Raw genomic sequence first — 17,066 nt, forward strand, 5'->3', positions numbered from 1 at the left:
TCGTTTCTGGTGCTTTTAAGATGTTGTGTATGTGTTTTTCTCATTGCTGGGTCTTCACCACTCTGGGCTGACTTTTTCATATAGAAAGGTTGAGAGAGAGAAAGGAAATATAGCACTACAACTTCATACAGCGCCCGAAGAGTTGGGTAGCAGACATGACAATACAGGTGCCTTCCCAAGTGAGCTTCCTATCTTGCCTGTGTTTTTGTTTATTTTAATGTGCTGTCTGGGAATGGACCTAGTACATTGCACATGTGAGATACCTCTATGCTAACCTCTCCAGCCTAGTTTTCTTTCTATATTCTGAGAGAAAAGAGGCAGAGAGAAAGGGATGGAGGGGGCAGGGGCACGACACCAAAGCATTGTGCCACCATTTTGGGGAGTCCATGAATGCTCTTATGGTGGAGTTCAAGTCCAGGGCCTTATGCATGTGCTATAACCACTGAGCAACTGCTAAGACCTCAAGGTTTTTGTTTATCTTGCCATCTTGCCACTAGAGTTTTTGCTAGGGCTTGCTTGATGCCTACACAATCCCACCATTCCCAGAGACCTGTTTTTTTCCTCCTCTCCATCCTCCTTCTTTTTCTCTGTATTTGATAGAGGGGAAGAGAGAGAGGAGAGATACTTGCAGCACTGCTGTACCACCCCTGAAGCTTCCCCTCTGTAGGCACCAAGCTGGAGTGGGAGAACAAAGTTGTTTTTTTTTTAATTTAAGAAAGGATTAATTAACAAAACCATAAGGTAGGAGGGGTACAACTCCACACAGTTCCCACCACCCAATCTCCATAACCCACCCCCTCCCCTGATAGCTTTCCCATTCTCTAGCCCTCTGGGAGCATGGACCCAGGGTCATTGAGGGTTGCAGAAGGTAGAAGGTCTGGCTTCTGTAATTACTTCCCCGCTGAACATGGGCGTTGACTGGTCAGTCCATACTCCCAGTCTGCCTCTCTCTTTCCCTAGTAGGGTGGGTCTCTGGGGAAGCTGAGCTCCAGGACACATTGGTGGGGTCTTCAATCCAGGGAAGCCTGGCCAGCATCCTGGTGGCATCTGGAACCTGGTGATTGAAAAGAGAGTTAACATACGAAGCCAAACAAATTGTTGAGCAATCATGGACCCAAAGCTTGGAATAGTGGAGAGGAAGTGTTAGGGGGGTACTCACTGCAAACTCTAGTGTACTTCTGCTTTCAGGTATATATTTTGCAGTAGTTTATGGATATGTGTGAACATAAGCTCTCTCTCACAGTAACTAGAGAACAAAGTTTATTTATTCACTTAACTAAAGATAAGAGAAACTGCTTGACTCTGTCATACAGTAGTGCCAGAAATTAACCTGGACCCTCGGGCTTGCAAATCCTGTGCTCTAATATGCTGAGCTACCTCCCCAGCCCTAGTCTTCAGCCTTCAATGAGTTAATTTTATTCTAAGATAGAAGGTAGATATTTCTTTCATTTTAAATGAGCTGCAAAACATAGATTTTTCAAAGCTAAAAGTGACTTCTGATATCTTCTAGTCCAGTGCCTCTCTCTTTTTAAAAGTCTTGATTTTTTAAAATCAGATTTTGTTTTTCTTCTTACTATAGCATCTTTTTTATAGATGTATTTGCTTATGGGAAAAAGATAAGGAGAGAAGGCCAGAATATGATTGACATTTGCAATGACAGGAATCTAACTCAGCACCTTATGTACCCCACCACCCCACGACCTGCATTACTATAACACTGGATGTAGTGTCTTCATGACCACATCAGATATTTCTTTTTTTTTTCTTTATTAGGGGATTAATGTTTTACAATCAACAGTAAATATAGTAGTTTGTACAAGCGTAACATTTCCCAGTTTTCCACATAACAATACAACCTCCACTAAGTCCTCTGCATGTCAGATATTTCTGTTGTCTGTTTGAGGTGAAAAAGTTCAAATGACTGAGAGTCAGGCGGTAGCGCAGTGGGTTAAGCTCACGTGGCATGAAGCACAAGGACCAGCATAAGGATCCTGGTTCGAGCCCCTGGATCCCCACCAGTAGGGGAGTCGCTTCACAGGCAGTAAAGCAGGTCTGCAGGTGTCTATCTTTTTCTCCCCCTCTGTCTTCTCCTCCTCTCTCCATTTCTCTCTGTTCTAACAACAATGACATCAATAACTACAACAATAATTAAAAACAAGGGCAACAAAAGGGAAAATAAATAAATAAATAAATATAAAAAAAACAAGTTCAAATGACTTGCCCTAGTTCAGTTAGCTAGTTAATAACAGGACTATGGTTAGATCTCTAGCCGTTACACTCCTAACTTTATTATTTTTCCACTTTTCAGTATGACTTCGCTATTAAGCTGATTGCCATAGAGATTCTTACAAAACCTATGAAACTATAAAAAGGGAGGAAGGAACTTCCAGATGACTCCATTAAAGCATAGTCTCATGTTCTAGATGAAAATTAATCACACTTTTCTCTTTTTAGAGGGTATCCCACTAGGGAATTCAGAAGCAGACAGACAATTACTGGAAGCTGCAAAAGCTGGCGATGTAGAAACTGTAAAAGTAAGATACAATCTTGTATTTTTATTACTTTCAGCTTTTTTTTTTTGATAGTGTGTGATAAATCTATTATTATAAAGAAAAATCTGTTGATATAAGCTTTGTTTTACAAGGTGATTCTAGTTCTACTAATGAAAGTTAAAAAGTGATGAAAGAGACCTTGTACTTTTAATTTCACATAATCTCAGTCAGAAGTTTAAATAAATGCATATTTATGGCAATGAATTCTGTTTGAAGAACCTATTTGCTTCTTTAAAAGAAAAAGGTATATAAAATCACTGTCCTTTATTGTTGACATTTGGCACATGTAATAAAATCGGAGAAAAACTTGAGCGGTTTGTATTCTATCTACACATTTCTTCTGCTTTTTTCTCTTGTTTGCTCCTCTATTCGCTGTGAGTACCCAGCCTTTTCTGTGTTGCCATTTTCCAGAGCTACTGTCTCCTAATAATGTTAAGTTCACCTAGACTGAAATATTTCCTCCCTCAGTATCCACCATTAGCTATGTTGTGCCCCATCTCTCCAATAGTGGTCTTCCTTTGCTGAATGGTAATAGTTCCTCTTTGAGGTTTCATCAGTGTTGGGGTTCAACTTGAAATTAATAAATCATAGAGGCATAAAGAGTTGAAACCAATAACTTAATCTATAGCTTCAGACCCGGTTTATCTTTACTATAGATAGCATTTTGTACCCTTTTTCAGCAAAGCTTCATCATCGAAATTAAAATCACAAAATTGGGAGTCAGGTGGTAGTGCAGCGGGTTAAGTGCATGAGATGCAAAGTGCAAGGACCGGCATAAGGATCCCGGTTCAAGCCCCCGGCTCCACCTGCAGGGGGTCGTTTCACAAGCGGTGAAGCAGGTCTACAGGTGTCTATCTTTCTCTTCCCCTTTCTTGTCTTCCCCTCTCTCCATTTCCCTCTGTCCTATCCAACAACAATGACATCAACAACAACAATAATAACTACAACAATAAAACAAGGGCAACAAAAGTGAATAAATAAATATTTTTTTAAAAATCACAAAATCTAGTTGAGTAACTATTATTCCAAGGATAGCACATTGCATCCTATTAGTTAATATATTCTTTTTTTTTTTTTTGCCTTCAGGGTTATCGCTGGGGCTTGGTGCCTGCACTACGAATCCACTGCTCCTGGTGGCCATTTTTTCATTTTATTGGATAGGATTGAGAGTTACGGGGAGATAGAGTGAGAGAAAGATAGACACCTGCAGACTTGCCTCACTGCTTGTGAAGCAAACCCCCCCCCCCCACAGGTGGGGAACTGGAACCAGAGTCCTTGCGTAGGTCATTGCGCTTTATACAATGTTCACTTAACCTGGTGTGCCACCATCCAGCTCCAGTTAATTTATTCCTTACAATACAATTTAATTCTCTTAGTTCCTTGACCACCAGTGCCATATCACCTGGGAATGTGATAGAAATATAAAATTTTAGGCCTTACCTCAGACACATTATATTAGAAAATCTGGAATGATGAGGGCTGGCGGTAACACAGTAGGTTAAGCACACGGCACGAAGCTCAAGGACTGGCATAAGGATCCCAGTTTGAGTCTCTACCTGTAGGGGGGGTCATTTCATAGGTGGTGAAGTAGGTCTGTGTCTTTCTTACCACCTGTCTGTCTTCCCCTCCACTCTCGATTTTTCTATGTCCCACCCAACAACAACAATACAATAATGACAACAACAGCAGAACCAAAAAATGGCCTCCAGGAGCAGTGGATTCGTAGTACAGGCACCAAGCCCCAGCGATAACCCTGAAGGCAAAAAAAAAAAAAGAAGAAGAAGAAAATCTGGAAAGGGCACCAGATTCCTGTGGTAATTTAAGACCACTGTGTTAGAGTGGTACTGCTCAAAATCTACCGTGCTTACAGATCATTTAGGGATTGGTCTTGTTAAAGTACAAATTTATAACTCAGTTGGTGAGGTCTGTAATTCTGAAGGTTTTTCTTGCCTTTTTTTAAAAGACTTATTTATTGAGGAGAGAAAGAATTAGAGCATGACTCTGATAGACATAGTGCTGGGATCAAACTGAGAACCTCATGCTTGTAAGTTGGGTGCGCCACCCATTCTGCCACCTTCCAGACATATCAAAACCCTAGGGGAATACCAGTGCTCCCATGATCCAGTATATATCTACACTTACTTGGCACGAAAATGAGAGTTTTATGATTAGTTACAGCTAGCATGTAAGTTACCTTTATGTAAATAAATAATAGTGGTAATGATAAAATATACCTACTGACTTGAACAAAACATGATGCGGGCATAGATGAGAGGACCAGATGAATTCCCAGTAAATGGCAAGATGAAACAATAGTTTCTGAAAAATACTGATTTGATGAAATAGTAACATACATTTGAAATTTCTTCTAAACTAAAAGTCAGAATATATTTATTCTCTATTCCATTGTACAGAAATTGTGTACAGTTCAGAGCGTCAACTGCAGAGATATTGAAGGACGTCAGTCAACCCCCCTCCATTTTGCAGCTGGTTATAACAGGGTTTCTGTGGTGGAGTATCTGCTGCAGCACGGAGCTGATGTGCATGCTAAAGATAAAGGGCAAGTACATAAGAGTTGGTAGCTTTCTTATTTTCAGAGAAAACATTGGCTTATCTACAGTTTTTTTTTTCAGTTAAGATTGTATGGTAGCATTTGTATAAAGGTTTATTTAGAGGCTAGATGACATATGCAAAGAGGCTCTCATGCCTGAGACTCCAGAGTCCCAGGTTCAATCCACCGCACCACCAAAAACCAGAAATGAGCAGTACTCTAGTTAAAAAAAAAAATAAAAAAGTTTGCACAGTGCCTTACAATCTCATGACTAAGGAGATTACATTAATGTGATAGTTGTTTGGGGGTTTTTTTGTTTGTGTGTGTAAATTTTTTTTATCTTTATTTATTTACTGGATAGAAACATCCAGATATCAAGAGGGAAAGGAGAGACAGGGAGAGATACTGGGGCTCGGTGGTGGCGCACTTGGCTGAGTGCACGTTACTGTGTGCAAAGACCCAGGTTCAAGTTTCTGACCTCCTCCTGCAGGGGGAAAGCATTACAAATGCTGAAGTAGTGCTGCAGATGTCTGTCTGTCTATCTCTCTCCCTCTTGATTTCTGGCTATCCAATAAAGAAAGAAAGAAAGAAAATTAAAAAAAGAGAGAGGGAAAGATACAAAGGGACACCTGTAGCACTGCTCCACTACTTGTAAAGCTTTCCCACTGCAGGTGGGGACCAGGCGGCTGGAACCTGGGTCCTTACACATTGTGACATGTGCACTTAACCAGGTATGCTGCCACCTGGCCCCTGTGATCCTAGTTTCTAATGTAATACAACTTTCAACTAATACATTGACTTCAAACTAGTTCTCTTGGAAAATGTGATTCCCAACAAGTATGTGTTTGCTTTATTCAAGTTTTTTGTTTGTTTTGATTTGTCTTTTTCCTGGACAGGGGAGATAGTATAATGGTTATATAAAGAGACTTTCATACCTGCAACTCCACAGTCCCAAATTCAATCCCCTGTACCACCAGAATCTAGAGCTAAAGCTCTGGTAATAAATAAGTAAATAAATAAATAAGAGAGAAGGAAGAATGAATGAGTTTTTAAAAACAGGTTTTTCTCTGTTTCTTCTTTCAATAAATTTAGATTATATGAAATGTCATCAGTATGAGTATCCCTTGTGTAATTACTTAAACCAAGGGTAGGAACTTTTTTTTTGCCTTGGGCCACTTGGATATTTATAGCATTCTATGAAATTATCATTATTCGGGAGTTGGGTGGTAGCACAGCGGGTTAAACGCATGAGTCACAAAGCACAAGGACTGGCGTAAGGATCCTGGTTTGAGCCCCCGGCTACCCACCTTCAGGGGAGTCACTTCACAGGTGGTGTGTTACTATTTTAAAAACTCATAGATTTATTGAATTTCAAGTCCTACCTGTACTTGCTTTGTCTGGGCCAGACCAAATGATTCTGAGGGGCATTCCCCACTCCTCATTGCAACTATATTGTGTTATATCACTTGTTTAATTTATTCATTTCAGAGGCCTTGTTCCTTTGCACAATGCCTGTTCTTATGGACATTATGAAGTGGCAGAACTTCTTGTGAAGCATGGAGCAGTAGTTAATGTAGCAGATTTATGGAAATTTACTCCTTTACATGAAGCTGCAGCAAAAGGAAAATATGAAATTTGTAAACTTCTGCTCCAGGTATATTTAAGTACTTCCTATAGATAGTCTATGTAGTATTTTTAATAACTACTATAAACCTAAGCTGATAAAGAGGTAGCAAGTTAATTCTCTACCTAGGTTTTGGAATAAATACTACAAACAGTTTCATATGATAACCTACAAATATGTTTCTAACAGATATATGTTATATAAATGACTTATTATCATGTGATAATTCTCTTAAATTATTCAATTTAGTCCTTTAATTTTAAAATTGTTCATGGATATGTGATTTATAAATCAGATTTATTTAACACTAGTAAAATTGATACTGTTGATTTAATACTAGTACCAGTGTTGATATTTTACAGTAAAAAGAAGTATAGTTATAGTTAAATATATACCTTGCTTGTATTGGTGAAAAATAAAAATAGCATACAAAGCTAAGTTTTAATGAAATACGTTCAAAAAGTCTGACTGTTAATGCAGTGTAAAAATCCAGTAGTACTAAGCTGCCTCTGTATTCCTTTACTATAATTTTCTCTATGTAAAGTAAATGTAGGGAGCGGGCGGTAGTACACCGGGTTAAGTGCACATAGTTCAAAGCTTAAGGACCCATGCAAGAATCCCGGTTTGAGCCTCCAGCTCCCTACCTGCAGGGGAGTTGCTTCACAAGCCATGAAGTAGGTCTGTAGGTGTCTATCTCTAGCTTCCCTTCTCTGTCTACCCTTCCTCTCTCAATTTCTGTCTGTCCTATTCAACAACAACAGCAGCAACAACGATGGGGAAAAAAAAAAGATGACTGCCAGGAGCAGTGGATTTGTAGTGCAGCCACAAAGCCCCAGAAATAACCCTGGAGACAAAAAAAATAAATGTAATAGTCACATTAATCCTTAAGGTAGTATCTCACATAAAACCATTTCCTTTGGTATAATTAAGTAGCTTATTCTCTTGAGCAAACTCAAGTCATTCTTTCACTTCTGTTTCTCATATACCCAGCATGGTGCAGACCCTACAAAGAAAAACAGAGATGGAAATACTCCTTTGGATCTTGTTAAAGATGGAGATACGGATATACAGGATCTGCTTCGAGGAGATGCAGCTTTATTAGATGCTGCCAAGAAAGGTTGTTTAGCTCGAGTAAAAAAGCTATCTTCACCTGATAATGTAAATTGCCGTGATACTCAAGGTCGACATTCAACACCTTTACACTTAGCAGGTAAGTGAATGAAGTTTCATTGGTCCAGCCTGGTGACATCTAAGATTGATTTTACCTGGGTAAAATGCATTTCCTTCAAGTCAACTGAAAAGATCTAAATCAGACATTTCTGGTATCACCATTATATTCCTGTGCGTTTGTCAGGATAGCTGAATTTCATGCTTTTCCGAGTCTGATTAAGTTACTTTCAGTGAGAACAGTTGAAAGAGACTACTAGTAACACACTCTGGAACCTTTATTCTAGATCACTATATTGTGTGAATCATTTTTGGTGGATGAGTTTTGACCATACAAACTGGAAAGGTCTATTTGTTGGAGCCAATCTTCCTCAAAGGATGCTAAGAGCTTTCCATTTTCCTGATGATGACTCTGAAGCACAAATAGAGCTTCAGAGTGTATAAACCTATTGCCAAAGCTATTTGTTACTCACTTTTAGGCCTACCTTAGTAAGATATCATAGACTAGATAAACATAAATTTACTTTATTTTTGAGAGCAAGATGTTGTAAGGATTGGTTTTCTCCTAAGGCTTTCCTCATTGGCTTTTTTTTCTTTTTTCTTTTTTTCTTTTTTCCTTTTTTTCTTTTTTTTTCCTTCCCACCAGAGCACTACTCAGCTCTGGCTAAGATGGTCCAAGGGATTGAACCTGAGACATTGGAGCCTCAAGCATGAGAATCTCTTTGCATAACCATTATGATATCTAGCCCCACCTCCTGAGGCCTTTCTCCATCAGCCACCTTCTTTTTTTTTTTTTAATTTTTTATTTATAAAAAGGAAACATTGACTGAACCATAGGATAAGAGGGGTACAACTTGACACAGTTCCCACCACCAGAACTCTGTATCCCATCCCCTCCCCTGGTAGCTTTCCTATTCTTTTTTTTTAATATTTATTTATTTTCCCTTTAGTTGCCCTTGTTGTTTTATTGTTGTAGTTATTATTGTTGTTGTTATTGCTGTCATTGTTGGATAGGACAGAGAGAAATGGAGAGAGGAAGGGAAGACAGAGAGGGGGAGAGAAAGATAGACACCTGCAGGCAGACCTGCTTCACTGCCTGTGAAGGGACTCCTCTGCAGGTGGGGAGTGGGGGGCTCCAACCAGGATCCTTATGCGGGTCCTTTCGCTTTGCGCCACGTGCGTTTAACCTGCTGCGCCACTGCCCAGCTCCCAGCTTACCTATTCTTTAACCTTTATTCTGGGAGTATGGACCCAAGGTCATTGTGGGATGCAGAAGGTTGAAAGTCTGGCTTCTGTAATTTCTTCCCCGCTGAACATGGGCGTTGGCAGGTCAATCCTTACTCCCAGCCTGTCTCTCTCTTTCCCTAGTGGGGAAGGGCTCTGGAGAAGCAGAGCTCCAGGACACATTGGTGGGGTTGTCTGTCCAGGGAAGTCTGGTCAGTATCATGCTAGCATCTGGAACCTGGTGGTTGACAAGAGAGTTAACATACAAAGCCAAATTGTTGACCAATCGTAGTCCTAGTGGTCCAGGAGGTGGCGCAATGGGTAAAGCACTGGACTCTCAAGCAGGAGGTTCCAAGTTCAATCCCTGGCAGCACATGCACCAGAGTGATATCTGGCTCTTTCTCTCTCGATCCTCCTATCTTTCTCATTAATAAATAAATAAAATCTTTTAAAAAATTATGGACCTAAAGGCTGGAATAGTGCAAGTGAAGAGTTGGGTGGGTGGGGTGTCTCCATTTTGTAGATAGCTAGTAGGCATATTTTAGTTATATTCCAAAGGGCCTGTGGCTATACTAGTGGGTTTTGTTTTGTTTTGTTTTGTTTTGTTTTGTTTTGTTTCTTTTCTTTTTGCCTGAGCCTGAAATCTGATATGCAGGTGGATCCTAATTATTGTCTGGGGAGATGATGTCATGGCTAGAAGAAGGACCAGAAAATTGCATCAGGGAAGAAAGTACCTCCCAAATGTGAAAAGGTGTATAAATATTGCTGACTGTGAACCCCATTGATTTGATGTGATCTGGAGCCCATATTCAGCTTAGAAGCCTATGTGACCTCTGCATCCCTGTAAATCTGAGCTCACATTCTGTAATCATGACTAGAAACATTCCATGCTGCCCCAATATCAGGATCCATCTTCCTCAGGTGTAGCATAGAGTATATTGTCCAGCCTCCCTTCAGAGGATGGAACATTGTCTACCATTGTTGATCCAAGTTGAGGGCAAGGTCCTATGGGGGCCCACAAAGGGGTTCTATCATGTTGTTCCTGATAGAAATGACTGGTAACAATGGAGAGAGGGATTTATTTGAGGTCTAGGCCCATCATGTCTGTTTGGGAATCTCAGGACTCCCTATTAGGGCCCTAGCCACCAGCCACCTTCTTATTGTATCCTCATAAAGCCTTTATTGTATGTGCAACCCTGGTATCTCTGAACAATTTTAAAATTTTCCTGCAGAGAGAGAGAGAGAGAGAGAGAGAAAGATTTGTTCGTTTTGGGTAAAGAAAGACAAATTAAGAGGGAATGGGGAGATAGGGAGGGAGGGATACCTGCCACTCTGCTGCACTGCTTGTGAAGCTTTCCTCTATGAGGTGGGGACCAGGGGCTTGAACCTGGGTCCTTGAGCACTGTGATGTGTGCACTCAACCAGTTGTACCACCACTTGGTAAAGGATGCAGTCTTTATCAGGTAAGCCTTCTCCTAGCCCCTTGGAACATCTTACAGTGTCAAGTGTGTTTTATATCGCTCCACCAGCCATTTGTGTTCCTAACTTTGCTTATATATCTTGGATTCTTTTTATTGGATGTAGTTGAATTCAGAAAGTTGTATATAACATTCTGTATAACACAGGAACACAGGAACTTTGATAAGAGCTTTTTAAAAAGAACCTTAATAAGTGTTAAAATAACATTTGAGTCTGTATTATGAATTGGTATTATCACTGGAAGTTTCCAACTTGAAATCAATGAGTAGTTTTTTTCCATAAGATAATTTTAATAGACTCCCAGGGGATAATTTTTAACTTATTAAAAATACCTTTTTTTAAAAAAATGGTGATCTTTCTATGTAGATTATCGATATCTATGTAATTTTTATACTAAAATATTAAATTTACTTTTTTCTTAAATAGCTGGCTATAATAATTTAGAAGTTGCAGAATATTTGTTGCAACATGGAGCTGATGTAAATGCTCAAGACAAAGGAGGACTTATTCCATTACATAACGCAGCATCTTATGGGGTAAGTTCTTCCATGGTACCGTTCTTGGAAATTTTCAAAGTAAGAGCCAGTATCATACAGTTAAAGGAAATTTAGTATGTTGGTCTTACTTCACGGAGAAGTAAATTTGAACTTAAGTAACTTAATAGTTTCAATTCGAAATCTATTGTAAGCTTACTCTATGATACAATATTCACTACCTTTTGCTATTTGCTTAATTAGCTTCCATTAGCGCTTATCTTTTATATTGTGCTTTTTTAAAATATTTATTTATTTATTCCCTTCTGTTGCCCTTTTTTTTATTATTGTTTTAGTTATTATTGTTGTTGTTACTGATGTCATTTTTGTTGGATAGGACAGAGAGAAATGGAGAGGGGAGGGTAAGACAGAGGAGGAGAGAAAGATACAAACCTGCAGACCTGCTTCACCACTGGAAGTGATTCCCCTTCAGGTGGGGAGCCGGGGCTCGAACCAGGATCCTTACACTTTGCACTTTGCCACCTGCACTTAACAGCGCTTATCTTTTATTAGCCATGTGGTGCTGGTGGTTTTATTTGTTGGCTTCCAGGAAGAAAAAAAAACATAGAGTTCATAGAAATCTGTAGAGATTCACACAGCAGCCCTGCATGTTATGATTAGCATTGACCTGAGTGCATTTTAAATACTTGAGGGAGGCTGGTGACTTAGTGGACTTTCAGCATTTATAACACTTGACAAGATGTGAAAATTTTTTTTAACTAATATGATTTTTATCATATTAGTCTAGTTTCCTCCTGCAGAGAATTCTTAACTATTTTCTAGCTTCTCAAGCTATTAAAATGTCTGCTTTAGGGAGTCGGGCAGTAGTGTAGTGGGTTAAGCACACATGGCACAAAGCACAAGGACCGGAGTAAGGATCCCGGTTCGAGCCCCCAGCTACCCACCTGCAGGGGAGTCACTTCACAAGCGGTGAAGCAGGTCTGCAGGTGTCTATCTCTCCCTCTCTCTGTCTTCCCCTCCTCTCTCCATTTCTCTCTGTCCTATCCAACAACAATGACATCAATAATAACAACAATAATAACTACAACAACAATGAAAAACAACAAGAGCAACAAAAGGGAAAATAAATAAATATAAAAAATGTCTGCTATAGTTTTTAATCAATAATTTATGGTGTTGGGAAGTTTTCCTCTTCATTTCTAGAGCAAGTTTAAAAATGGAAAAATGTCACTAGTTGGAACGGTTCAGGCGGTAGTACAGCAGGTTAAGCGCCCATGGTGCAAAGCACAAGGACATGCGTAAGGATCTTGGTTCGAGCCCCTGGCTCCCCACCTGCAGGGGTGTTGCTTAACAAGCAGTGAAGCAGGTCTGCAGTTGTCTGTCTTCCCCTCCCCTCTCAATTTTTATCGGTCCTACCCAACAACAATGACAGCAGTGACAACAACAATAATAACAATAGACAACAAGGGCAACAAAGGGGAAAAAATAGCCTCCAGGAGCAGTGGATTCATAGTGCAGGCACTGAGCCCCAGCAATAACCCTGGAGGGGAGGGGAAAAAAAAAGGTCACTAGTTTCTTCTTAAATGAAATGTGATAAAATAATCTTTCAGACTGTAACAGGAGTATGTTCTTTTGCAGCATGTAGATGTAGCAGCTTTACTAATAAAATATAATGCATGTGTCAACGCCACGGACAAATGGGCTTTCACACCTTTGCACGAAGCAGCTCAAAAGGGACGGACACAGCTTTGTGCTTTATTGTTGGCCCATGGAGCTGATCCTACTCTTAAAAATCAGGAAGGACAAACACCTTTAGATTTAGTTTCAGTAAGTGATGGTCTCTTTGGAAAATCTCAATGCTTTCGTGATTCAGAATTCACTTGGCCTATATAAAGTGTCTCCATGGTAAATAATGCAAATTTTGGTTTTTAGACCATCTTTGTTGTTAAAATATAATGGACTTAATCACTTATTTCCCACTGAGTACTTTTGGACATTGGAAAAAGAAATAGATGACTCGTGACAGTTCGGTGTGTTAGAGCACTATCCTGCCTGCTTGATGCATGGTCCACCTTGAACCATCGTTGAGCAGTGTGCCCTGGGTGTTCTCTCTCTATCTCATAAAAATAAGTAAGTAAATCTTTAAAAATAATAATAATAATTACAAGGTAGAGCCACTTTTTTTTACATTAGCTGGGAAATAAAAGAGGCATAGCTCCTCAGTGCATGTTGGTAGAGTATATATGGCACAAGTACAGACCAGCTATCTTGGTGAATTTCTCCAGCTGGGAACATTGCCCTCAAGGTAAAGCCACAGAATGTGCACCAACTAGAGCACATTCTCCCACACTGCCTCATCCCATCATTTCTTTTATATATATATACATATATATATATATATATATATATATATATATATATATGTGTATATATATATAAAATTTTTAAGTTTTTATTTTCCCTTTTGTTGCCCTTGTTTTATTGTTGTTGTAGTTATTAGTTATTGATGTCGTTGTTGGATAGGACAGAGAGAAATGGAGAGAGGAGGGAAGACAGAGAGGGGGAGAGAAAGATAAACACCTGCAGACCTGCTTCACCACCTGTGAAACGACTCCCCTGCAGGTGGGTAGCTGGGGGCTCGAACCAGGATCCTTACACCGGTCCTTGTGCTTTGTGCCACGTGTGCTTAACCGCGCGACTCCCCATCCCATCATTTCTATTGTTTACACCACTAAGGCTATTCCCATTCTCCAGTTTTCTATGGAATTACTTTGTTTGCTCTTCTAGGATAACTTGTGAAGGACGTCTCCATTCTAGCCTCCACCTCTACCTTGGCTACTATGAGATAGTTGCCTTTCTTTCTTCTGTCACTGAGGATATTGGTTAGGGCAGTAGAGAGAACAGAAGAATTCTGGAGGAAGAAAGGAAAGGGACTCTCTTCTAACCACTAAAAGAGACTTCATTGTCCCAAGTTATATCAAGAAACTGATATAGTTCAGAAGCACTTATATGAGATAGATTTTTCTCAGCAGACTGACAGCCCAGCCATACTTGTAGCATTATTTCCTCCAGGAAAATGTTTATTTAGTTCCAAACTACCTTAGAAGTGAACTTTTGGAATTCAGTCTGCCCATCATATATCCACTGAAGACAGGAAAGTAACAGTGAAACAAAGTGCTCCAGAGAACTTCCATTGACTGATGTTGTTGTTATAATAATAATTATTATTATTGGATAAAGACAGAAATTTAGAGGGGAGAGGATATAGGGAGGGAAGGAGACAGAGAGGCACCTGCCACCCTGCTTCACTGCTTGTGAAGCTTTCCTCCTGCAGGTGGGGACTAGCGGCTTGGACCTGTGTCCTTACACACTATAATGTATATGTTCAACCATATGTGCCACTACTTGGCCCCATTACATTGACTCTTGACACCAAGACTTCACTTCTCAAGCTATTAAAATGTCTGCTATGGGTTTTAATCAATAAATTGTAATTTATCATGTTGGGAAGAAAGTTTTCATCTTCATTTCCAGAGCAAGTTTAAAAAAAAAAAAAAAATTCAGAGAGAAAGAGATAAGACCCAAGATACATAGCACTGAAACTTGCTCCAGAATGGAAGGGGCCAGGCTTGATCTTGGTTCATGCATATGGCAAAGCAGATACACTCTCCAAATGAGCCATTTTGCTTTGAACTCTCAAGCATGAGGTCCTGAGTTCAGTCCCCGGCAGCATGTGTGCCAGAATGATGTCTGGTTCTTTCTCCTATCTTTCTCATGAATAAATAAATAAAATCTTTAAAAAAAAAAAATTCCAGCCAAGTCACAGACAATACAATCTTAAAAGTTTACCTTAACCTCTAGACCTTCAATTGTCTCATCTATAAATGGGGATAAAGTGCATGTCTAGTTAATACAATAATTAAGTTAGGTAATGTGCTTGATTCTCAGTATAGTAACAGGGGCAATAAAGTGCATCCAATAAATTCTCCTAATATTTTTTTAGCTTTATTTATTTATTGGATAGAAACAGTCAGAAATTGAGAGGGAAGGGGGCGATATAGAGGGAGAGAGACACCAGTAGACCAACAGCCCTACTTCACCACTTGTGAAGCTTTCCTCCTGCAGGTGGGGGCCAGGGGCTCGAACCTGGGTTCTTGTGTTATCCTACTATTTAAATAAATATTGCATACAAAGTATGAACATCATAGGAATCTTGAGACAAGAAAAACAAGGTGTGAATTGGAATAGTCGGTATAAATCATTAACCTTGAAAACAAGTGTTGATTTATTTCTTACTGAATATTGCTGTTAGTTGAACACTGTGAAATAAAGTTATGTATCACTAATTAAATAGGTTAATGCGCTGAAGAACAAATATGTTATTGAGTGTTTTCCATCATTCTTTGTGCTGGAGTTTCCTGTAGGTTGAATTACTTCTTTTGACTAGTTGTGACAGCTTTAACCTGTTCAGACTGATATTTCTATAATTTCAGTATTTTTCAGCATGTTTATGAAAAAGGATTTTTTTTGCACTATGCTACATTAATTTTATTTTGATTCTATATGTCTTAGAAAATATGTTTTATATTTAATGACACTTTAACTGAGCAGTATTTTGTTTTACTTTTTAAAGTTTTTATATAAGCAATTTAGTACAAATCTGCTGGAGTTTTTCAGTATTAAATGCATTCTGTGGGGGTCAGGCGGTAGTGCAGGGGGTTAAGCACACATAGCATGAAGCCCAAGGACCGGTGTAAGGATCCCAGTTCTAGCCCCCGGCTCCCCACTTGCAGGGGCGTCACTCCACAAGCGGTGAAGCAGATCTGCAGGTGTCTATCTTTCTCTCCATTTTTTTTAATGTTTCTTTTTTAAATTTATTTATTTAATATTTTATTTATTCCCTTTGTTGCCCTTGTTGTTTTATTGTTGTAGTTATTATTGTTGTTGTCATTGTTGGATAGGACAGAGAGAAATGGAGAGAGGAGGGGAAGACAGAGAGGAGGAGAGAAAGATAGACACCTGCAGACCTGCTTCACCGCCTGTGAAGCAACTCCCCTGCAGGTGGGGAGCCGGGGCTCGAACCGGGATCCTTATGCCGGTCCTTGTGCTTTGCGCTACCTGCGCTTAACCCGCTGTGCTACAGCCCGACTCCCCTTTCTCTCCATTTCTGTCTGTCCTATCCAACAACAATGACATCAATAACAACAACAACAACAATAATAACTACAACAATAATAAAAAAAACGGGGGAAGCAAAAACAATAAATATAAATAAATAAATAAATGCATTCTGTTTGGACTTAGTACAGTTTAAATGCTTGCATATCACAGACTTCATTTCTTTCTGACCTGTATCCTAGGCAGATGATGTCAGTGCTCTTCTGACAGCAGCCATGCCCCCTTCTGCTCTGCCTTCATGTTATAAACCACAAGTGCTCAATGGTGTAAGAAGCCCAGGAACCACCACAGATGCTCTGTCTTCAGGTCCATCCAGTCCATCAAGCCTTTCTGCAGCTAGCAGTCTTGACAACTTATCTGGGAGTTTTTCTGAACTATCTTCAATAGTTACCTCAGCTGGAACAGAGGGTGCTTCTAATCTGGAGAAAAAGGAAGGTGAGACATTCTATTAAACATAATTGTAGACTGAGCAGTGGTACACTTTGTATAGCATATTACTATATATGAAGACCAAGTTTAAGACCTGGGTCCCCACATGTGGGGGAGAGGGTGGGAGGTAAGCTTCATGAGGTGGAGAAGTGCTACAGGTTTCTTTCTTCCCATCCCCCCCCCCCACTCCCACCCCCTGAGTGTCTCTGCCTCTATCAGAAAAGTATAGGGGCTGGGTGGTGGTGCACCTGGTTGAGCGCACAGGTTACAGTGTGTAAGGAGCCAGCTTCAAGCCCCTGGTCCCCACCTCCCAGAGGGAAGCTTTGTGAGTGATGAAGCAGTGCTGCAGGTGTCTCTCTGTCTCTCCC

General features: G+C 39.9%; 1 protein-coding gene across 2 annotated transcripts in view; it reads left to right on the plus strand.

The window, feature by feature from the left end:
- The window catches only part of TNKS2 (tankyrase 2), a 76,128-nt gene that overhangs the window by 38,086 nt on the left and 20,976 nt on the right, over positions 1 to 17,066 (plus strand). For both annotated transcript variants that reach the window (XM_007516803.3, XM_060191926.1), the window contains 7 exons: positions 2,455 to 2,534; positions 4,967 to 5,112; positions 6,592 to 6,757; positions 7,718 to 7,937; positions 11,024 to 11,133; positions 12,730 to 12,918; positions 16,452 to 16,704. In XM_007516803.3, coding sequence (XP_007516865.1) covers positions 2,455 to 2,534; positions 4,967 to 5,112; positions 6,592 to 6,757; positions 7,718 to 7,937; positions 11,024 to 11,133; positions 12,730 to 12,918; positions 16,452 to 16,704 — 1,164 coding nt within the window. The remainder of the gene's footprint in view (positions 1 to 2,454; positions 2,535 to 4,966; positions 5,113 to 6,591; positions 6,758 to 7,717; positions 7,938 to 11,023; positions 11,134 to 12,729; positions 12,919 to 16,451; positions 16,705 to 17,066) is intronic.

The sequence above is a fragment of the Erinaceus europaeus genome, chromosome 1 (assembly GCF_950295315.1).
Source record: "Erinaceus europaeus chromosome 1, mEriEur2.1, whole genome shotgun sequence".
Taxonomy (NCBI): domain Eukaryota; kingdom Metazoa; phylum Chordata; class Mammalia; order Eulipotyphla; family Erinaceidae; genus Erinaceus; species Erinaceus europaeus.